This window comes from Theobroma cacao, chromosome 6, assembly GCF_000208745.1.
Source record: "Theobroma cacao cultivar B97-61/B2 chromosome 6, Criollo_cocoa_genome_V2, whole genome shotgun sequence".
Taxonomy (NCBI): Eukaryota; Viridiplantae; Streptophyta; class Magnoliopsida; order Malvales; family Malvaceae; genus Theobroma; species Theobroma cacao.
The window spans coordinates 2616549-2638983 of NC_030855.1; the positions used below are offsets into that span (position 1 = coordinate 2616549).

The 22435-nt window shown below is 33.2% G+C and overlaps 3 protein-coding genes across 5 annotated transcripts; 1 reads left to right on the forward strand and 2 right to left on the reverse strand.

Annotated features, from left to right (window-relative positions):
- LOC18595325 (protein FAR1-RELATED SEQUENCE 8) lies at nt 253–3734 on the reverse strand. Its single transcript, XM_007023220.2, has 2 exons — nt 3498–3734; nt 253–2642 (listed from the first exon to the last, which is right to left on the reverse strand). Exons 1-2 carry the CDS (start codon nt 3717–3719, stop codon nt 495–497), a joined length of 2370 nt encoding a protein of 789 aa, XP_007023282.2. The 5' UTR covers nt 3720–3734; the 3' UTR covers nt 253–494.
- LOC18595326 (haloalkane dehalogenase) lies at nt 4340–10469 on the forward strand. 2 transcript variants are annotated; one of them, XM_018123913.1, is made up of 12 exons: nt 4340–4674; nt 4762–4837; nt 4926–5011; nt 5539–5632; nt 5738–5814; nt 6041–6168; nt 7227–7298; nt 8507–8577; nt 9060–9135; nt 9791–9934; nt 10034–10157; nt 10255–10469. In XM_018123913.1, exons 1-11 carry the CDS (start codon nt 4414–4416, stop codon nt 10071–10073), a joined length of 1125 nt encoding a protein of 374 aa, XP_017979402.1. In that variant the 5' UTR covers nt 4340–4413; the 3' UTR covers nt 10074–10157; nt 10255–10469. The 2 variants fall into 2 exon arrangements, with proteins under 2 accessions (XP_017979402.1, XP_007023283.2); XM_007023221.2 differs by having other exon boundaries at nt 10266–10469.
- Nucleotides 10985–17068, reverse strand: LOC18595327 (formamidopyrimidine-DNA glycosylase). 2 transcript variants are annotated; one of them, XM_018123977.1, is made up of 10 exons: nt 16729–17068; nt 16555–16606; nt 16349–16406; nt 15597–15665; nt 15370–15495; nt 13607–13657; nt 12468–12545; nt 12118–12220; nt 11775–11809; nt 10985–11700 (listed from the first exon to the last, which is right to left on the reverse strand). In XM_018123977.1, exons 1-10 carry the CDS (start codon nt 16955–16957, stop codon nt 11272–11274), a joined length of 1230 nt encoding a protein of 409 aa, XP_017979466.1. In that variant the 5' UTR covers nt 16958–17068; the 3' UTR covers nt 10985–11271. The 2 variants fall into 2 exon arrangements, with proteins under 2 accessions (XP_017979466.1, XP_007023287.2); XM_007023225.2 differs by lacking the exon at nt 12118–12220 and adding an exon at nt 12277–12376.

Consider the following 22435-nt stretch of genomic DNA (forward strand, 5'->3'; position numbering starts at 1 on the left):
AGGACAGAACATTTTCTAAATTGTATTTATTCATTTTAAAAGAGTGTTATTTGGTATATTTTATACAGTGATAATACAAAAATAATTTATGGCACTAAATAACAACATATATAATTTATGGTACTAATTTTATCTCTACGTGACGTTAATGTAAAAAGTAAAAATATTACGTAACCATATTTGTATAATTTATCAATATTCAATAACATAAAATAATATCAACACCTCGTAAAATAAAATATAAAAATGACGTTTGAAATAACAACAGTTAATCAATTATCAAGCATAACAACCTCTTTAACGTTTTTCTCAAAATCAAAACCCAAACCAGATAAAAAAGTTTCAGTATTTCACTTTGATTATCGAGGTGTGAAGGTGAAGGATTGGGGAAGAGACATAGCTTGATGCATACCTAAGAAGTTTGGCTGTGTACAAACAAGCAAAGAGATTAAGAGATGCTACAAAGAATTATGAACGTTACTATTGATTGATAACTATACATGCTTGTCTGCTACAAGTCGAACTTTATTCAGAGATTCTTTAAATGCTTGCCATGCAACCATATAATGATCTTGGGATCTCATCCCTTCTTCAACAACTTGCATTGAGCGTCTGTACAAATGATCAAACCACTGAACTGGGTTGGTAATATCAATATTATTGGATCCAAGATCTGGCATGTATAGCCGCTTAAAATCTTTCCTCCATCGCGACAGGATATACTGAAAAGGGATTTCCTCCAAGCCATTGTAGTTGAGGACATACAAACCATGTCGGCAAAGGTACCCATTGAAGTTAAAGCAACCGCATATGCAACGGATTTCCATTCCAGCTTTATCGTACATGACTTCAAAGTTCCTCATATCCCTCTGATCTCCTTCACCCTCGGGTTCTTTAATCATGTATGTTATGACCGGTCCATTGGCATTAACTTGTGTTATGCTCAAACAAGAAGTCATCATCACGACCTCATCTTGGAACCTCCTGAATATTGAATTAGTATACAACTTTGAAAGCTGTATTTCATAATAGCATCTTGTTTTCAACATGGGATCTGAATCTCTTGATTCAAGATCATCAAGTGCTTCTCTTTTATGCTTCTTTTGCAAAATTAATTCATACATGTCAAAAAATTCTTCCAAAGAAGTTTGCTTATGCACATAACCATCAAAATATGAACTCATGGACTCACCACTCTGGAAACTGCACATTCCAGCAAAAAATGTATCTTTAAGGTAAACTGGAGCCCAACGTTCTCTTTCCTCATACAGACTACGAAGCCATGCATGGTCAGCAATTCCAAACCGCCGAATCATATCATCCCAACCCATTTCAAATTCATCCACCTTTAGAGAGTCATAGACTATCCTATTCAATATCATTTGGAAGACACCAGATTCCTGCAACTCTCCCAAATTCTCAAGAACGCTTTGCATGACATGTGACAAATGCAGTCGATGGTGAGCCCTGGGAAACACCTCCGAAATTGCACCTTGCATGGTCCTGCACTGGTCTGTGATTATTGTTTGTGGAGGGCGACCAGACATACAAGTAAGCCATGCCCTAAATAGCCAAACATATGTTTCAAATGTGTTATCAGCAAGCAAACCACAGCCCAACAAGATAGACTGGCCATGATGATTTACTCCAACAAATGCCACAAGAGGAATCTCATATTTGTTTGACAAGCAAGTTGTATCAATTTTGACCACATCACCAAAGTAACCATATGCAGCCCTAGACCGCGAATCTATCCAAAACACATTCCTTAGATACCCTTCATCATTGAGATCCATCAAGTAAACAAAATTAGGATTAGCAAGCTGAATATGGCTAAAATAATTATATATTATTTGGGAATCTCCTTTCTTAAGCTTCAAGCGCTTAGAACGATCAACATTATCACTAATTTCGCCTTCAAGCGAGTTCGAGCTTCCATAACCCACTGGATCAACCACAGGTGTACGGTATAACTTGATTGTCCGGACTTCTACATCCACAGCTGGCTCCACCTTCCTTTTGGCCACAGCATCCATCTTCTTGTGTGACTTACAATTTTGTGCTCTTTCATGGTCGAAAAGGTGATTGTGTTCCAGTTTGACTTCATCCACTCTCCATCTATTAGATTCCACTAACCTCAACCTTATCATTGCAAGACAGCCAGTTCTTGTTTCCTTCCTACGACTGTTAGCTTCTTTGATTGTTTTGAAGCCCTCGCAGTTGCAACAGAGCACAGCTCCACGTTTCTCTTTGCTGTTACGCTTTGTCCATGAAGATTTCACCCTGATTGCAAATCCTAGTTCCTTAGCATAGTAGTTATAATAATTATAAGCATCATCATACAATTCAAATTCCATCCCTACAACTGGTGGTGGATAATCCTTTCCTTGAGATATGCCATTTTCAACAGCAACTGCAGTTGTCTCATCCCCATCATTTTCATGATTGTCTTCAATCTCAAGCATCTGGTCACAGTCCTGAAGGCCATTGCTTTCAATGTCAAGGCCATTTCCTTCTATCTCAAGGCCATTGCTCTCAATATCAATGTCATTCCCTTCAATTTCAAGTTCATTTCCTTCCATTTCAAGCTCATTGCCATCATCCTCAAACAGCTGCTCACTATTTTGAGAACCTTCTTCAATCTGAAATGAAAAATCCACCCATTAATATCAACCGATGACTGCAACTTAGAGAACATACAAGCATGATACATGAACCAGTAACTTGCAGACAAAGCTAATGCATAATCCCTGCAATTTCAATTCTTTCCTACATATTTCCTCTAGGATTTTAACTTTAAGAACTGATACAATTAAAAATTAGGAAAGCAAACAAACAAATACACAATAAAACACTTACCTTTCCTAGGTACTCCCGTTACGTTTTTAGCATAAAACATGTTCTATGAGTAGAGAGCAGTACTTATCAATATTACTGCTTAAAAAAAAAAAATTTGATACTAATTCCCCTTATCCGATCCCTAATCATTCGCAAAGAAAACCGGTCCATAAGGTCCAAGTGCATGAGATATGATTCTAGTGATATACAGTCTGTTTCAAAACAAAAGTTGTTATCAATACTTTCTCTCATCAAGCAAGGCACCAGGCATCCCCTTCCCATAATGATGGATTCAACTCTTTACCGCTAACAGTTAGTAACAATTCTTCAAACTCCCTCCACTCACGTCTTTTAACAATCTTGTAATCAATAATTAAAAATGGAACATTTAATGGTGCTCTAAAAGCGAAAATAATATGAGCATTTCCAAATAAACTGGAGGAGGCCGAATTCCTCCATGAAACTTAGTAAAACAAGTTCATTTCATGTTAATTAAAAGAACAGTAAAATGAAAATTTAATTGAGTTTCCGTGCTGAAATTCAGGAGCTAAAACCCTAGAAATGCCGGGGAGGGGGGAATTATAACCTCACAGGGGGAAACATGGGAATCGGAAACGACAAAGGAGTAATTGGAGGGGAGATTGAGAGGGCGAACGTACCGTGATGTCGAGGTCGGGAGAGGGAGACAAGGCCTGGTGGTCGCTGGGAGAGAACGTGCTATCGTCGGCCATGGTTGGAGTGAGGGTGAGGAGCCTTGCGTCAAAGTATGAGAGGTTAGTTTTACCTAGCCTCGAACTCCACTTTGGGGCATTTTGCGGGATTCGGTCCTTTGCTTTTGCTGTATTTACCTGGTGAGTTAATGTAGATGCAACAATAGGCATGAGTGTTTAGTTTGTGGAGTTCTCTTTTGGTAAATATTGGTAAGTTCAGGGGCTTGTTGTGATTTTTTGAAGTGAATCCTTCTGGTGGAGCCAAGAATTCCGTGGTTCTGTCGTGGATATGTTAGATTCTGAGATGAATGTTAATCCCACGCGCTGTTTTTCACGTGATTATGCGACCGTGTTAACACCAATTAGTGACATTTTATTTTATTTAATTATATAAAATTATTATTATAAAAAAAATCATTTTATTCGAATTTTTCATAATTTTGATATTTTTAATAAAAAATTTTAAAATTAAATAAATTTTAATATTACTTATTACGAATTCACATTTTCAATTTAAACTACACACTTATTAAATGAAAAAAACTTCAAATATTATATTTATTATAATATAAAATTTATAATAATTATATTATTATATTGAATATCACGAGTTCATATTTTTAATTTAAAAAATATATTTGACATAACTTTTCTTTAATTATTAATTTTTTAATTAAAAATATAAATATGTGACACATGATAATTGGAATGCAACAAGGGGAGGAAACCACTATATTTATTTAAATTTTATTTTTATTTTTCTGGTGCTTAATTTATTGAAAAAAATTAAAAAGAGAGAGAGAGAGAGAATAGAATGGTGGTGGACGTTTAGTTAGTTAGAAGCAGTGGCAACGAAGCGAAGAAAATGGCGGGGACTCTTCTGCTCTCTCCTCAGCCTCTCACCCTTCCAAAATTCTCAGTCTCCACCAAGAAACCATTGATCAACAGCCAAAGAGCCACCAAATTGGTCACCAGAGCTAGTGCTACAGAGAAGAACGATGACAAAAGCAACGACGACAAAGGCTTCATTCCCTTCGGGTTCGTCACCGATAACCCTTCCAGCCGCAGCGCTATTCAACTCCCCGAAACTCCCGCCCAGGACGGCAATGTCGGCCAAATGCTTTATGTAAGTAAAATTACAGTGAAGGAATAAATGAACTCTCATTCACAGCTCGAACTTTTGTTTTTGTTAATTTCTTTACCCAAATGCCAGAGGATTGAAGACAAGGGAAAGGAGTATGGGTCGTACATCAAATCTGGAAAGTTTAGATGGTTTGTGAGAGAAACTGGTAAAAGTTTTCTCTATATTGAATACATATCCCTTGGATTGCTCATTGTTTCAAAGTAATCTTGTTGATTCATTTTGGTCCCCTATAGGGTCGCCTCAAAGCCGACGTGGAACAGTTGTCTTCCTTCATGGAGCTCCAACACAGTCCTATAGCTATCGGGTTGTAATGTCACAGGTTGTCTTAACTCACTGTAATGTCGTTTTTTTTCCATTAATTTGGTTGTTGTCTTAAAGTTCCTTTCATAATCAAGGATTTGAGAATATCTGAAATTTAGGGTGTAGGACATATATCATCTACTTAGAGGAAAATTAATAGCCTTTGGTATAGTTGATTCCTTGTATTCCTCATTGACTGCCTCTTTGTCACAAACAACAAGGGTATATTAGTTTATCCAGATAGCTATCTTCCTGTGTTTGTTTAAATGATTGAAAACAGCAACCTTGCATAAGATCATTGTTCTTATTTAGAACTTCATACAAACCAAACCATAGTTGCAGCGAAATACAATCAAACTTAACCAATTTATAATAATTTTTATACTACTTATACTAATTTTAAGCAAACCTTAAATCTTAGTATTGAGCTTAAAAATAAGAGACACCAAACATGCTTAAGAATCAAGACATAAAACCCGGCAATAATTTGGTACAAAGGCAAACAGTGACCCTGCTTAATTCAGCTTTCTCTTTTCTTTTGTATAGATGTCAGATGCTGGTTTCCACTGCTTTGCACCTGATTGGATAGGATTTGGTTTCAGTGACAAACCACAGCCTGGATATGGCTTTGATTACACAGGTTTTTGGACATATAAAGTATTATGTTAAAATTAGTTTCTATATTAGAATACTTTTCTTGATTTGTGAGATCATTTTCTGAAATGCTAAATATTTAATGTTACAGAAAAGGAGTTTCATGAGGAACTTGATAAGTTACTGGATGTCCTGGGAGTCAAGTCTCTGTTCTTTCTAGTGGTTCAGGTTTGAAAATATTTGCAGAAGACATGCTATACGGTGCTGTTAGCCTGTTAGAATAAATCTGTATGTAGCAATCTGTGAAACTGGTGTCACCATGCTTGCAATCTGCAATGAAACATCTTTCTACTTGTCACGTAAAATGTTCTTCTAGTGTTTCACAAAACAATGCCTAGATCTATGTTTCTGGGACTTATAGTATATCTAATTTGCTTCTTATACTTCCTTGAAGGGGTTTCTTGTAGGTTCTTATGGATTGACATGGGCATTGAAAAATCCCAGCAAGATTTCCAAACTAGCAATTCTGAATACTCCATTAACAGTTTCATCTCCTATTCCTGGACTATTCCAAAAACTAAGGTTTGGATCTCATTATACAGATAATGACTGCTTATGATCCATTATATTAATTACTCATATCATTCAGATAGTACTGAAATTGATATATTTTCATCTGCCTGCAATGCCATAGCTAATGTATGTTGAGAGTCATAATCTTTCTTGAAACACATATGATTGCTTATTTTTTGCAGTTAATTGAAGGAAAATAAGTGCTAATTCTTGACTGCACATCTGGCCAAGAAATCTAATAGATCAGGATTTAAATAGTTGCTCTTATGTTAGTGGTGAACACCAATAAAAATGGTTTTTTTTTTTTTTTGAATTAAAAGAAGCATGGAAACAGTCTTTATCTTTTTCCGTGATGAATATTCTCAGAAAATTCTGAGATGGATTAAGTTGGTGACAGTTCGTGCATAAAACAAATTAAATTTAACTACGGCTATGGTACTTATTTGTACTTTCTAGTTATTACTTAGAGATATCAGATTAACCTCAGTTCTTCATATTGCCTATGATTGTGTGTTGTACTGGATATAAAGCAATATTATCGTGTGATCTTTTTCTTTTCTGAAATTGGTATGTTATCCAGGATAGGTTTATTACTGTGTTCAATATAAGTCTGTCATTCCTCTTTTTGTACTCTTGACATGTAAAAATTTTTTTGCTTTTCCCATATTCCTTGTTACTTCAGTGAATAAGACATTGAAAAGCTCTTTTGCGGCTTATACAACATCATTTTTAATTTTAAATGCTTTTATTCTTTGTGGTCAGTCATATTCTATCTGATTCAGTTAATCTAGATATAACACCGTTACCTCAAGTTCAAAATGTGGAAAATGTAGTCCATTTATCTTATGAAGCAAACAAGTTCACATGTATGTCTTGTAACTTATTTTTGGTTGGTTGCTTCTATCTGTTCAAATTTCCTTTCCTCTGTAATTTTTAACATTGTTGATGACATTTCAGTTCTTTTCTTTTCTTTTTATTTCTTTTTTTAAGAAAAGCTTTAGTTATATTCCTTTGTATTCTTTATTTATGTTTGTCATTTTCATTTCCCCATTCTTTGTTTCTCACAGAATCCCTCTTTTCGGAGAATTTACTTCTCAGAATGCTGTCATGGCAGAGCGTTTTATTGAAGCAGGTAGCCCGTATGTATCCAAAGTATATCTGGTATTTTGAGAATTTTAATTCTTTAGATCAGAGCTTTAAATTTCCAGTAAAATCATCCTATACTTGCATACTTTGAGTAATAATATTGTAAATGATTATCCTAGTAAGCAAGAATAGTCTAGATATTTACCTTAATAGCAGCTAAACTATCCATTGGTTACATTACTTATATCATGAATATGACTCACTTGTGCATAAATAAACAAGATTTGATAAACCATCAAGGATTAGTGAAAAAGGGTTTGATAAAAACATTTGGATCATTAAAAAGTGAGGAAACATTTTATATTTATAAGTAGTTTTATTTTCATATATAAGTGGTACAGTTCACCATAAGATAAGTGAGATAATCTAATGTGTGATGGAACATTTATTTACTTTATATATGAAAACTTAAAACAGAGGGAAAAGAGTAAATTGTTTTACGAAATCATGGTCGATATCTTTACGATGACACTATGTTTTAGTGAGTTTCATAGAATTATATTCATAGAACAACATATATGTCACTGAGCACAAGTTCTTGTCATAATGCATTATGAATGCATAAGCTTGCTTATTAAAATGGTATTCTTCTAAGCATTGTTCATTTCAGAGAGCTAAAGGAATTTCTGCAAAAATGTCTTTGGAGATGAGAAAATATAATGCTGCAAATCTTGGGAACCACACAGCTATCAATTATGTTATCAGAGAAACATAATTTTTTCTTCACTTAACACTGGAAAGTTTGCATAATAACAACTTCCAAAGGAATTCACAATGAAGCACTGCACTGAAACCTTAAAGCTATAATTGGTGCTGATTATGTGTTAGTAGGTTTAACATATATTTGCTGCTTAATGCCAGCTTCTTGTGGTATTGGAATTCATCACTAAATATGACCTTTCCCAATTAATCTTAATTGTTCCCCTTACCCTGATATTCCGAAGCCTTCCTCTTCTTACTTCATGCTGACTGAACTTGAACAAAGTTACACTTTGTCACTGGTAGAAACATGGTTCATTTCAACACGATTTAACAACCCAGGCTCATTTTGATCACCTTCTCCCACTTGCAGCCACTTCAATTTGTTCTCTTGATTATTTCTATGGCACATAACGAGATTCAGATAAGTGTATATATTATCTTGCAGCAGAACTTGGTTTTTTACATTTTTATTGACAAATTAGCGAATGACTTTTGACAGTTATGTGCTGAAGCTCGAAAAGGCTGATGTGTATCGTCTTCCATATTTGTCAAGCAGCGGACCCGGTTTTGGTTCGTATTTCATCCTTATATTATGGACCTGTAGACATTAATGAAATGTTTCTTATAGGTAGTACGAGTATCCATTTCATATAGATAATTAAGCTTATGGGGAGAGTGAGTGGCCGTTCCTTTCTCACTAAATTATCTACCTTATTATCACTTTAAGGAGGCAATATTTTCAATGCAATTGGTTTTGACCAAAGCATAAGATAAACAGATATACTACAATTTTAATATGTTACGGAGTCGTCTGTTAAAGGATACACAGTCTTTGTTACTCTTAAATACATTTCAAACTGATTTCCAACTTAGGGTATGAGCGCTTTTTCATGAGATTTCTTTAATAGTAGAAAGTTGGTCATATTCAAAAGACATTCCACTAATGCAAATAATGGGATATGGTTGCTGCTTGTATGATTTTAACAATGAATATGACTGGAACGTAGCTCCTCATAACTTTAAAAGTTTCAATACATATTATGGTGTTTCAGCATTACTTGAAGCTGCAAGAAAGATTAATTTCAGAGACATCTCAAGTCAAATAGCTGATGGGTTTGCATCTGGAAGGTATATCAATTTCCTGGATTGGCTTCCGCATTTGCTTGCTCCTGATTCATGTTTGTAATGCAGAAACTGATAATATTTTGTTACAATTTGAGCCGTGTCTGGTTTCCCTTTAATAATATGGCTGGCTGGATCATATGAAATATCAGTTCCAGGATAGTCCAGGATTAATTGAATGGTCCAGGATAGTCTGTAGCATCTTTCTCCATGTCCCTGTATCTTCCATCCGCTACTTTCTGATATAGGATGCTGCATCTGTCATATACATTTTTCTTATTAAATGTTGTGGAACCCATAATAAAAATTTTCATTTAAAAGAGAATAAATGAACCCTTGATCTTGGAAGGTTACTTTTTCTTTTGTTAATTCTAGGGGTGTGAGACATTGCAGGATATCTGCTTTCTGCAGATAAGTATGCAATTTGCTGTATCATATTGGCACTTAAACTATAACCCAACAGATTGCCTTCCTACAACCTAAAACATACTCATATCATTTTAGTTAGGAAAAACTATTGTTTATAAATGGGTAGCAGCTCCTTTTGTTACTCAGAGGTGAAATAATATAAAATTGGTATTGCATTCTGATCCCACTTCTTATTCAATCTTCCTGTTGCTATATTCACTATCCTTCAATGCTCACATATTGATAACTTCAGATGGGATAAACCAATTCTGATTGCTTGGGGAATAGCAGACAAATATCTGCCTCAATCTGTAGCAGAAGAATTTCAGAAAGGAAACCCCAATTCAGTTGAGCTTGAGCTAATAGAAGGAGCTGGTCATATGCCACAGGAGGACTGGTACTCCATTACATTAACCATGTTACAATGTATTTTTCTACTGCATTTTTATTCATTTTTCTGATGCTATAAAGACTTTGATATTGATCAAACTAACAGGCCTGAGAAAGTTGTTGATGCTCTGAAAAGATTCCTCTAATTCCTGACTGAATCAATCGAATATCAGTAGTGGCCACATGCATGCAAGTGTTTATATGCAATTCCAGAATTCCTTTGTTTGATGGTAAGATGCAATGCCTAAGGCTAATTGTCTTGCAAACTTTTTTTGAAAAGCTCAGCTTGACGCAACCTTGTTAATAACTGCATAAGGTTTCCTGCAGGTTTTTGACAGGACGTAAAAGGAGCAGGACTATCCTTTTTTTGGCAAGAAAACAAACTTTATGTACAGCTTTCTTAGGTTGACATGTTGTACTTAAGATGGGAACGCTCTTGTAAAGCTTTCATCTGTAAAATTCCACATGGCAGACATTTTATTTTACTTTCTCAAGTCTATATTGCCAACAATGTAGAGTTGGGAGCAGTTTATTTTTCCTTACCCTCGTTAGTTAGAGCAATTTATTTTTTTTAACATAATACCTTAAAAAACCTCTTAAACTATTTTAAAAAAATTCAAATAAATTTTTATTTTTTTATCACATTCAATTAATCATTTATTTATTTATTTTTAATTAAATAAATCCTAATGATTGATTAATTTTTATTAATCAAAACACTACTTGTCATTAAAACATACAACGTTAATATAATATGTTGACATACCATAATAAATTATTACTTAACATGCCAATGTGACGGATGACATAATAATATAACATTTTTCACCTTTCATATCAACACTACGTGAATATAAAATGACAAATGATATTTTAACTAATAATAATTAATCAATCATTAATTATAAAAACGTATTTGATTTTAAATAAAAATATAAAACTTTATTAAACGTAATCAAAGAACAAAATCTCATTTAAACATTTTTAAAATAATTTATAATTTTTTCAAACATTATACCATATTTTTTCTTTCCTGATGTCCTTAAATCAAAACATGTGATCAAAATGAGTAGCAATTAAGCTGAGCATTGGATTTTACTGCTTTAGAAACCTTAAATACAACCAGGGAATGAAATCCCATTCTTCAAAGTATCAAGCAACAATAGGATTAGGCAGCTATTAACAGAGCAGCAGCAAACAGATTCAGAATTGACCTACTGTTGTTACAAAAACAGGGCTGAGCCATAAATACCTCTTACAAAGTGCGCAAAACGCCAGCCCTTTCATACTTCCGAAACTTGGGTAAGGGTTTGCCACAGCTACATGTGATGTCTTCTCAGCCACCTACTTTGCTTTCTTCTTTGGCTTTTTACCACTTTGATTGCTAACTACTTGATTGGATGCATTCGAAGTCTTTGCTTGTTTGTAATTATTAGTTTTAGCCTTTCTAGGTTTCTTTTTCGCATCTTCATCATCATTATCATCATCGTCGCTACTACCATCTTCGTTACCACCACTGTCATCATCACTCTCTTCGGATTTTCTCTTCGTTGGAGGCTTTTTACCACGACCTCTAGGGTTTCCCCTTTTTTTCGATTTGGCACCTTTAGTAGTTTCCTCTTCCTCACTTGTAGGTTCATCACCCTTGTCATCTTCATCATTATCCTCATCCTCACCGCCTTTCCTCTTGGAAGCCTGCTTTCTAGGTTTACCTGCTGCTTTTGTAGCTTGTTTTCCACTCAACTTCTGCAACTCCGGCACATATGCTGATGTCTAAACCAGAAACATGAAACAGTTAAATAAGCACTTGACAGACCAACATGCATTCTATTTTTAGAATGACCTACCCTGCCACCGGCATTGATAAAGTCAATTTTCTTCCCTGTCGTCACACAGAAGCACATAAATGTTATTTCCAGGAAAAGTAAAATGACTAATAAATAAAAAGGGACAACTATTCCTAAATTGATAGCAATCCGAAAATTGCCACATTGTTTAATGGGTCATAAACCTAGGAAGAATCATCTCTTCTGACATAATGAACCTGAACTCAAGAAAAATAATGGCCACTTACACATGCAGACAAAACATTTATGTGCATGCACAAATGCGGACACATGCATACAGAGGAAGATTATCAACTTATCACTAGGAAAGGGGACACATATGATGAAAGTTCAGGAGCCAAACCGTCAACAAAAGCCTTGCCAGGCTTCTTTTCACGAGAATGAAATATCCAATTACTAGGGAACTGACTACTATCTGCCCCAACTTCAACTGCTTTTTCAATAACCTGTAAAATCAATTATTTTGCACATTGATGATCAGTTGTATGAAAAGTTATCTTACCCTTAATTTTTCCAGACTTTTTGCCCCACCGAAAATGAAACAACCAATCATGAGGAAAACAGCTGCATTCAGCATCAACCTCAACTGCATATCGAATGACCTACAGATATTTTCCTCTACATTTTCCATGAAGAATGCACATTTATAACATAACATTTTACCAACTACAAGATGGGTCAACACTTCCCTACCTCATTGATGCACTGGAGTAAAGTTGCACAGTTTTCTTTGGATAAGCTGGAGGAAATCTGCAGTGGATGAATCCTTGCCTGCCACATAATAAATTACATTAATAAACTTGCAACCACTATATATATGCTTTTAGGATCTGGATATCTGCTCCTTCAATAAACATGATTAATGTTTCCTATCTCAATATTAAAAAAATCAAACTATGGTCTAGAGCAAATCATTTTTGGAAGGTTAGTTGTATACAACAATTCAATTTGACAATGGGGCCACCTTACCATATACAGTCAATACTTAACTCATCCTGTCAAACCTCCTCTAGCCAAATCCATTCACGGCTTCATGTGAACAAACTTGCAGGATGTTAAAGGAGAAGCCCCCCCCCCTTCCCTTTCCTTCAACCCCAAAAACTAAGAACTCCTGCCCTCCGTTTCGTCCAATTAATAATATGTAATCTGATCAGTTGCCCAAATATATGAGCAATTATTCTCTTCAATATACTTGATAGACAATTCAAGTCTGGTTGTGGGAGAAGCAAAAGGCTGCAATGTATAGCATGCTTGAAATCTATTCTGAACTTTCAACATTCCAAAAACCTGCTCAGTCACCAAGACCATACTGTGTACTCAGAACTTCAGGTTTTTTCCACAAGAATGTGAATGTATGAGTTTTCATAAAATGAACGTGGCTACTCATTAACTTTAAAGGGAAATGTTTCATAGTATCAAATAATTTTCAGTTAATCACAATCCCATACACATGACCCGGTCTCAGATAAATTGTCTAAAACCAAGGACTCTGAATTCAGCATTTCCTATTTCTTTCCAACTCTTCAAACTAAGTACAAGATTGAACATGCTATCTTGAATTGCAACTTCCAGATCATTACCTGTATTCCTCCAAACAACGTGAAGGAGAAAGCCATCAACAAGTATTTATGGAATTCTCATAACCCAAACCTCAAGTAAAAGCTCTAGTTTCAGTGCAACAAACATCCTAGAATTTTCATTCGGATTACAAGTCAAAAAATATGTATCAGAAATGCAGAATTCTAGATTCATAAGACTCCTATCATGGGTTTAACCTCATACTACAACTTAAATATATAGCGATTAATGTTATATATAAAGGGTACACTAACTTGGTATAGCACTTCGTCTGCAATCCAGTTGCCAATTCCAGAGATAAAACTCTGCAAAAGTTAACAAAATAATTAGAAGTTTTACTTTTACCCAGAAGAAATAATAGAAAACAACATTGGAACATTGAACTAGATACTCTACAACACTAAAGGAATCTAATGATCATTAACTTTATAAATAGGTGTCATAATTTAACAATGCTTCTGTCAAGACAACAATCTTATTAATACTATATTTCACAGAATCTAAAGTATAAGTTCCTCTTGCAGAGCATTTATATTCATTGATAGCTTTTCCAATGTGACTATAAAGCCTTACAACTTTAACCACCTTGCTCCTTCGCTCTATGGTACTTGATAAGTTCGTTGGATTCAGATGCAAAGGTCAGTAAGAACATAGAAATCACTGTGTATTTTTCATTTCTCTATCATTCCTTCTGTTACCAAACAAAAAGAAACATTAAACGGCACCTTTTAAAGATTTTACGGGACAAGTACAGCCTTGACATTGTAAGGTCTTCTACCCCATCTCTTTCCTCACAAATGTGTTATATATTCCCAAAAAACTTCTTTAAAATCAAGAATGTAGGGAATATTGCTGTCAATTATACTTAATGTTATTGGAATATTCTAACCAATTTAATTTCCCTAATATAATAAAATCTTATAAAGGGCAAAAAACCACAGCCTTGGAATGCAATCCATAAATGTAACTGTTATTAACATCGAAGGTGCTTGCCAGCTTAGCTGGAAAAGTTTTTTGGTTGTTGGCCCAAGGACCAACAATCGAATCCCACCTTCACAGAGGTGGGGGGGTGTGTTTAAGGGAAAGGAACAGTTTTCCTGCATTTTGTAGACCATTGACCAAAAGATCAAGGTGAACTTCTGCCATTTACTTTATTCCAACGGAAGACTCCTGGACCTACACAATATTTCAGTGTATAGGGTGAGGATGATTGCACTGGATGGAAGTCTCATTCAGAGCAAAGTTATGAACACATCATAACAGGTAAACAAGAAATGAACTCATTGAAGGAAACAATGGAAAAATGAAGCACCTTTATAATTCTTTGCTAACAACATGGGGCAAAAAAGGCTCAAGTCATACAATAAAAGATAAAAGTCAGAGATGCACCAAGGAAAGTAACTCAAGCACACTGCATTCACCTAAACAAAGAGTTTATGTTATGCACAGTTGAAGTGAATCTTTCCATGTTCTAGCCCGCCCTTGAAATATGTTGATATCCAAGAACATGCTTCGAAAATCCCCAAGATCAAGTCACGGAGACAGTATTCCACTTTAACTCACCAACCATAAAGAAAGAAACTGAAAAATTCACATGCACATAATTTCATATTGCATGCCGGCGACCTGATTTCCAATCTTATAATGAGACTAGTGAGACGGGAGAAACAGGAAGAAAAAGAAAAAGACAAAATATCCCAAGCATATCAAGCAATACTGCCAGATGCATCATAGACTAGGCGATAGAAACCAAGCTTTCAAATAATTTCAAAATATTTAGTAAATTTATTAATAACAAAGATGAATAAATGAAAATAAAAAATCTGAACGTTAATGAGCAGGAGAAACACAAAAGTAACCATTTTACATAAATTGCTTATCAGCTTAACCAAAAGGAAAATGTTCCAGATACCATTATGAGTTTATAACCAATAAAAGAACTGATGCGTAATAGGAGGCTACATAAATTTCATATCATTATAACAACAAAAATAGAAAGAGTCACAGGAGTTTTAACCTGATCCAGCAATAGAGCTTTAATGGCAATCTTCTTCTTGTTTAAGGATTCTGTAAATTCATCAACTGTCATAGGCTGGAACAGTGCATCAGGACCCAGCTCAGATATTGGGGGAACAGAAGTAGGCTGCGACAATGAAATCATTTCAAAAAATAAACCAAAGGAAAGAAATTAAAACTAACAAAGAAATAAGCACCCAAAAAACAAAAGCTAAGAAATGATAATACATCTTTGAGCAAGCGAACTCTAGCAAATCGCCTCTTATCTGTGAAAGACAGCTCCAAACCATCCTCTAGCTGCAAAAGAGCATTCAAATGAGAACAAATCCCTACAAATTAAGGCTCAACAATTTCATTCAGTTATAGATAAACTTCATTGCTAGTTATAGTTGCATAATTGAACAGACATATCTAATCAAACTAAAATCACATAAATAACACAATTTTTTTTCCAAGGGCAGAAAACAGTATTCAAGTGCCCATACAAAAGAGCACATATAAAAATCCATCCATAACCCGTTAATGACAATTGTCACTGGGAAACCAATGGTACCAAAAAACCATAATAATCTGCTCCAGAATTTGTGTTTCCCTTCATATTTTCCTCCTCCAAATTCATCATGTCTAGAAAAGCTAATTGAAGTTCAAAAATAAGAATAGGATGGATGTAATATGCCCCTTCTAGCATCATAAAGAATCTTGTAATAGGAGACCATGAAAAGGACTGAAAACTTAAGATAGAAAAGCCCCACTTTTAAAGAATGTATAATACAAATAAACTGGATTAAACATCTATCCCCTGTGTCAGATTAAGTGCCTAGAACAATGCAACGAAAATTTGATATGACAACAATATACTAAATGAGAATTAAAATTCCACACATTGCAAAAGGTTGAATGACAATATTCCAGGATAACTTAAAGGAAAGATAAGCTGCCGAATACATTGGACCGCCAATGGAGAGAGCAATGTTTCTTACTTCAACAAAGAACTTTGAATATTTGGAAGGCCATTCATCATTGTCCTTTACAGCAGACCTGCAAACAACATTCTCCGTTACTCATCATAATTAGTATCCAAACGCAATTCTTAAAAAAAGAATACAGAAAAAACAAATAATAAAAGTAAAAGTATTTTAATACTAGTAAAAAGTAACTACAAAACAGAACCGGAAAACAATGTCACCTCTTATATTGTGTGACAGCAACACCTTTTATGTAAATAGCACCAGTCATCCCTAAAATTGATACAACCCACATTAATAAAAAAATATAAAGTTCAAAATTCTTAAGAAAATGAGCAGAAAAAGAATTAATAGGTAAAAGAATTGCATTTCTAGGGTTTAGAAGCGTAGCGTACCGAACTGGAAAGAAGGAAAAGGAGGGGAATCGAGGCGGAGCCAGAGGTTCTTGCCCTTCCGGTGAGCGGAGACGATGGTCTTGCCTAAGAGAGAGGACTCGAAGTCCGAGGCGGAGACTCCTTCGATGACTTTAGAGTCATTTGCAATAATAGCTTTCTTGATCTTCTTTCCCAAACAGTTCTCTTCTATCGCTCTTCTCGCCGCCTCTACCTCTGGAAGCTCCGGCATTGCTTTGCTAGGGTTTTGTTCTAGCTTTCGCGCGCTTTTCCTTGATCCTGAGACTTGAGACGGTGAGCAAAGCAGCAGACGGAGGGGACAGTCAAAATGTTTTGATTACAAAATTTTGAAATTCGGAAAATTCTTTAAATTTTAACTTTCTAGTTTATTTTATTTACCAGTGATATAGATATATTGAAAATGGATTTTTTTAATATTTTTAATTATATTGAATTAAGTGTTTATATTTTATTTTAAGTCAAATAATAATAAAATGACAAGAGATGTTTTAATTGAAGATAATTAACTAGTTGTTAACTGACTTATTTAATTTAAATTAAAAAAATATGATTTTAATTATATATAATAAAAACTAAAAATTTATTAAATTTTTTTTTATGTATTATAATTTTTTTCAATAATTCAATTCATAAAAACTAATGTACTAGTATATTTGTGTAATGAATATGCATACTAATCAATTGTTTTAAGTTTTATTTTTCATTAATTAATATCCTATTATCAAACGAAACTTAAGATATAATTATTTTAATAATAGCTACAATTACTTTTAAATAGAAATCTCAAATTCAAAACTTTTTTGTGTTTAATTATAAATCTCAATTTTTTTAATATTTTTTGAGATATTAAAGAGTAAAAAAATAATAGATAATATTAATTTATCATTATATATTTTTATAAACTAATTATAAAAAATGGCATAATATTTAAAAAATCTTTAAACTATTNATTTATCATTATATATTTTTATAAACTAATTATAAAAAATGGCATAATATTTAAAAAATCTTTAAACTATTTTAAAAATTCAAATAAACTCTTAAATTTTTATTATATTCAATTAAATCTTTATATTTTTATTATGAGTCAAATAAATCTTTATACTTTTAATTTAAATCAAATAAGTTTTTATCATTAATGATTAATTTAGTCAAAATATCATTTATTATTTTTTATTGTATGACACTGACATGAGACATACTAACATATTATAATTGATTATGATGTAATATATTGATATATTATAATAATGACGTGAGATATGATAATATGATCATATGATATTTTTTATGGTTCTTATTAATGTCATGTTAGGGTTATGTGAATAGAAAATGACAAGTAACATTTTGATTAATGACAATTAGTCAATCATTAATCATAATTATTTCTATAACCCAAAATAAAAATACACAAACTTTTTTTTTTATAATTAGAGGAGGGGGAATTCGAACCCTGTTCTTTTAGGCAGGGGATAATGTACTAACCAATGAGCCAAATGATCGGGTGCAAAATACACAAACTTGATTGAATTTAATAAAAGAATAAAAACTTATTTAATTTTTTAAAATAATTTAAAATTTATTTAAACATTATATATTAAAAAACAAATAAAAATTTAAAGAGTTTTGAAACAGCAACATATTATACCTTCTTCAAATTCATAACTTTGTGGTTCCATTAAGGGATGACAAACCTAATTAATAAAACTATAGTATAGTCTACATTTCGTCCTCCACTCTTCATTGAATCATATTTATTAGCTTTAATAAATAGGTGATGTCGACCCATCACCCATGAATTCCATGAACTATATGGTCTTAGTGATATTGGAATGTTAATTGCATGATATATTAATTGAATAATTCTTCAAAGCAATCATGCACTTAAAAAAAGGCCTACTTTTGAATCAAGAATTGGAAGGGCCTACGACGGATAGATTTTAATTAATTCCACTTTTATATTATTCAATGAAATCTTAGGTCAATTTCTTAAACCTATTTTACAATCTTAAGCATTATGAACCAAAGTAATTAATAACTCCCAACCAAAATAGGATTAATTTAGTTGAGAATTGAATTGGTCAAAATACCTCAATTGTCTCTGTATTTATAAATTTTCTTCACTTTAATCTTTCTACTCAAAATCATAACAATTTAGTCTTTTAATTTTGAAATTGCTTTGGTGCAAGTAGCTTAAGAAAAGTCTCCGAACATGCTGCAGTGTTTTGAGCATAATTCAAGCTACAAAACTACAATCAACATGATTCTTAAACCTACAAAAATCTAAAAGGAATAGCTACAATTTTGATGTTTAGCACTTCACCCGGTTCGGAAGGAATCATGATCAAAAATGGAGAGAAAATTGACTAACTACAGCAAACTACAATCAATGTTGACAGAAGCTTAGGCGCCTAGGCGCCGAATGCACTATCAAATATGTTAAAACAAGACACAAAACAAAACATTGGGCACCTAGGCGCCGACACATAATTCTGCACATTTTTGGCCATTCGATTTTACATCAAATGGCCATTTAAAGGGCTTAGGCGCCTAAAAGCCCAAGCTTCTGTCAACATTGACTATAGTCTGCTATAGTTGATCAATTTCCTCTGTATTTTTTACCATGATCCCTTCTGAACTGGGAGAAGTGCTAAACATTAAAGTTGTAGCTCTTCCTTTTAGATTTCCGTAGGTCCAAGAATCATGTTGATTGGAGTTCTGTAGCTTGAGTTATGCTCAAAACATTGTAGCATGTTTGAAGGCATTACTTAAGCTACTTGCACCATCCTTTACCATTTGAGTTCCAAGTCCTTGTACATCCTTCAATATCAGAAAATCAATTAATTCGAGATTGAAATGAGGGATTTTAACAAGAAGTTCATTGAAATTATATAAATGATATTTGCCATGACATAAATTAAATTACTACTTCTAAGTCTAAAATTACAAATGGATTACTTAAAACTAGAGGACTTAGCTCAATTTTAGGTTCCAAATATGAATAAGATAACTCTATACCACATGGCATGTCCAAAAAGTGAGCATGATAAAAAATAGGACTTAGCTTAATTTTAAGTTCCAAATATACATAAGATAACTCTATAGTACATAGCATGTCCAAAAGGTGACCCGTGGTATGATAAAAAAACGACTTGTGTCTCTTGTTCTCTTTAAAAATATTATATGCATGTTGAGTTTTGAACCAAGACTTCATGCAAAAACATCAAGCTACTTACCACCTACTCTAAACCTTTTTCTTTAATTAAATATTAATTTTTTTCTTTTTTTCTTTATTTTTTCTTTTTCTCTCTTCTCACCTTTTTGATCGATCGCTAGTTATCGGACGTTGCCACCAATTGCTAGTCAACGATCACCGGTCACAGTTAGGGCCGACCTTTGGGTGAAGCCACCCAGGCAAATGCTTTAGGCCCTTAATTTGGAAAGGCCTCAATTTTAAGGAAGATTTATAATTTTATAATAATTATAATATAATTTATTATATTAAAAAAATATAAAAATAAAAAATAATTGATCAAATTATTTGTTTTTTTACTTTTTTTTAATTATGTGCCTAATAAATCTTAATTTTTTATTACTTTCTTATTTCTAGAATGCTATTAATTCTTAACTATATTCTCTTATTTTCAATAAACTAACAGTTACATATATTTAATCATTTTCAATAGCTATTTTTTTTCTCACTTATTTCTCTTATTTTCAATCAACACATTTAATGATTTCCAACAGCTATTTTTTTTCTATATATAAAACCAATTATTTTTTTCAATGTATAATATCTACTTTTGAAATCTTCATTTCTCATTTGCTCTTTCTTCCTTTAACTTCAATTTTTCTTTAAAAAATACATAAGAAGTCTGTTATTTTATTATCTTCATAAAGCTGTGAGCCTCATTTGCGGTTTGCAATAAGCATTCAACAATTAGGTACTATTGTTCTAATATTTACAGATTTTTTTATTTTAATTTAGATTTATATTATATTGTTATGTTATTTTTATTTTATGTGACTGTTGATTTATTTGAATTAAAATTTTTTATTGTTGATTTTATATTAGCCATTTAAAAAATATAAGATAATTATAATAGTTAAATATATTTAGAATAATATTAACAATTTCAGTAAGTGTTGCTTCAAGAGAAAGAAGTTTTTCAAAACTAAAATTAATAAAATCTTATTTAAGATCAACAATGTTTCAAGAAAGATTAAATGAATTGGTTATATTATCAAGTGAAAAAGAAATATTAGAAGAACTTGATTATAAAAGTTTAATTAAAAATTTTGCATCTCAAAAAGCTAAAAGAATAAAATTTTAATATTTTTTTAATTTCAATAAAAAAAAGCCTCATTTGAATATTTGATTTTAGGCCTTTGAACTTATTAGGCCGCCCCTAGTCATAGTCATGGCATGGCATGTTCGATGTCCATTGAAGGATAATCGACGTTCGATGACTAACGACCAGTGACGATGACGACGTCCAATGATTGGCAATCGATCCTTAAAGGAGAAGGTGAAAAGAGATAGAAAGAAAAAAAAAGGAAAAAAAATGAAAACAGAAAAAGAAGAAACAAAAGCAAGTGGTAAGGAGCTTGTTGTGTTTGATGAGATTTTGGGTTCACATGCCATGTTAGTAACTAGTGCCACATCAGCGTCACGTTAGCTTTGTGAAAAGTAATTTCGAAAGAAAAATATTAAAAGGATTAAATTGAAGCAATTTTTAAAATTAAGAAATTAAATTATTACGATTTTAAGTAGAAAGACTAAAATAAAAAAAAATGCATGAGTAATGTAGACACCCATTTAATAAAAAAAAATAAGAAAAAAATAAAAACAAATAAATCTAATAAGAATAAAAAATAAAATAATAAAAAAAAGAAGAATCTAGAGACCTGGCCTCCACAGTCAACAAAAACGAAGCATTAAATGCTCCTTCAGCGGTCGAGATTTGGAGATCAGTCCGACAGATTTTATTTTGACTTGAAGGCCACCCGGGATTCAAGCTGAACCGAGCATGATTGCTTCCTCTAGTTGTCCAAAAATTTGGACAACCACACTCTATAAGAACCAAAAAGATTTTGAAAGCAAAGGAGAGGATTTGAGGAGCAAGAAAATCGAGATTCAAAATAGAGAAAACGATCCAAAAAAAAAAACAATTTTCAAAACCAAAGAAAACACAAGAATCACCAAAAAAAATCCTAAATCTCTAGCAGCTGGAACCACAATCAAACACAATAAAAAAAAATCAAAAGTCAAAAAAATAAATACAAAAAAAAAGAAAAGAAAAGTGAAAACAAAAAATGAAATGGGCAGTGGGTAGTGAGGGATCAGCGTTTTGGGTTTTCTAGGGAGGAGTTGGATCTTTAGAGCGCCGGCTAAAGGAGAGTGGAAGCCAAGATTTTCAGATTTGGTATACCAGTCACCGACAAAGGGGGTAAGAGGTCTGATCTAGGCAGAGAAAGAGAGGAAGGGTGCAGTAGCCGATCTGCGACAGTAGGAAATGAAGAGGTTCTTGGGGGTGCCGCCGGTAGCAGAGGAAAGAGGAGTTACCGCTGGTTGGTTAGAAAGGCAAATGAGGGAGGTTTTAAGTGAGGGAAGAGAGTAGGTGTTTGTAGAGAAAGAGAGGGAAAATTTTAGAGAGAAGGTAGAGAGGGTGAGGCTAGAGAGAGAAAA

What these genes read in the sequence shown, in the direction of transcription:
- LOC18595326 (XM_018123913.1), top strand. Translation starts at nt 4,414, where the DNA reads ATGGCGGGGACTCTTCTGCTCTCTCCTCAGCCTCTCACCCTTCCAAAA. An exon ending in ATGTCGGCCAAATGCTTTAT is followed by an intron (nt 4,675 to 4,761) that starts GTAAGTAAAATT and finishes CCCAAATGCCAG; the next exon opens with AGGATTGAAGACAAGGGAAA. An exon ending in GATGGGTTTGCATCTGGAAG is followed by an intron (nt 9,136 to 9,790) that starts GTATATCAATTT and finishes TGATAACTTCAG; the next exon opens with ATGGGATAAACCAATTCTGA.
- LOC18595327 (XM_018123977.1), bottom strand. Translation starts at nt 16,957, where the DNA reads ATGCCGGAGCTTCCAGAGGTAGAGGCGGCGAGAAGAGCGATAGAAGAG. An exon ending in CAGACGAAGTGCTATACCAA is followed by an intron (nt 12,546 to 13,606) that starts GTTAGTGTACCC and finishes ATTATGTGGCAG; the next exon opens with GCAAGGATTCATCCACTGCA. An exon ending in TACTCCAGTGCATCAATGAG is followed by an intron (nt 12,221 to 12,467) that starts GTAGGGAAGTGT and finishes TTGATTTTACAG; the next exon opens with GTTATTGAAAAAGCAGTTGA.
- LOC18595325 (XM_007023220.2), bottom strand. Translation starts at nt 3,719, where the DNA reads ATGCCTATTGTTGCATCTACATTAACTCACCAGGTAAATACAGCAAAA. An exon ending in CTCCCGACCTCGACATCACG is followed by an intron (nt 2,643 to 3,497) that starts GTACGTTCGCCC and finishes TTTTCATTTCAG; the next exon opens with ATTGAAGAAGGTTCTCAAAA.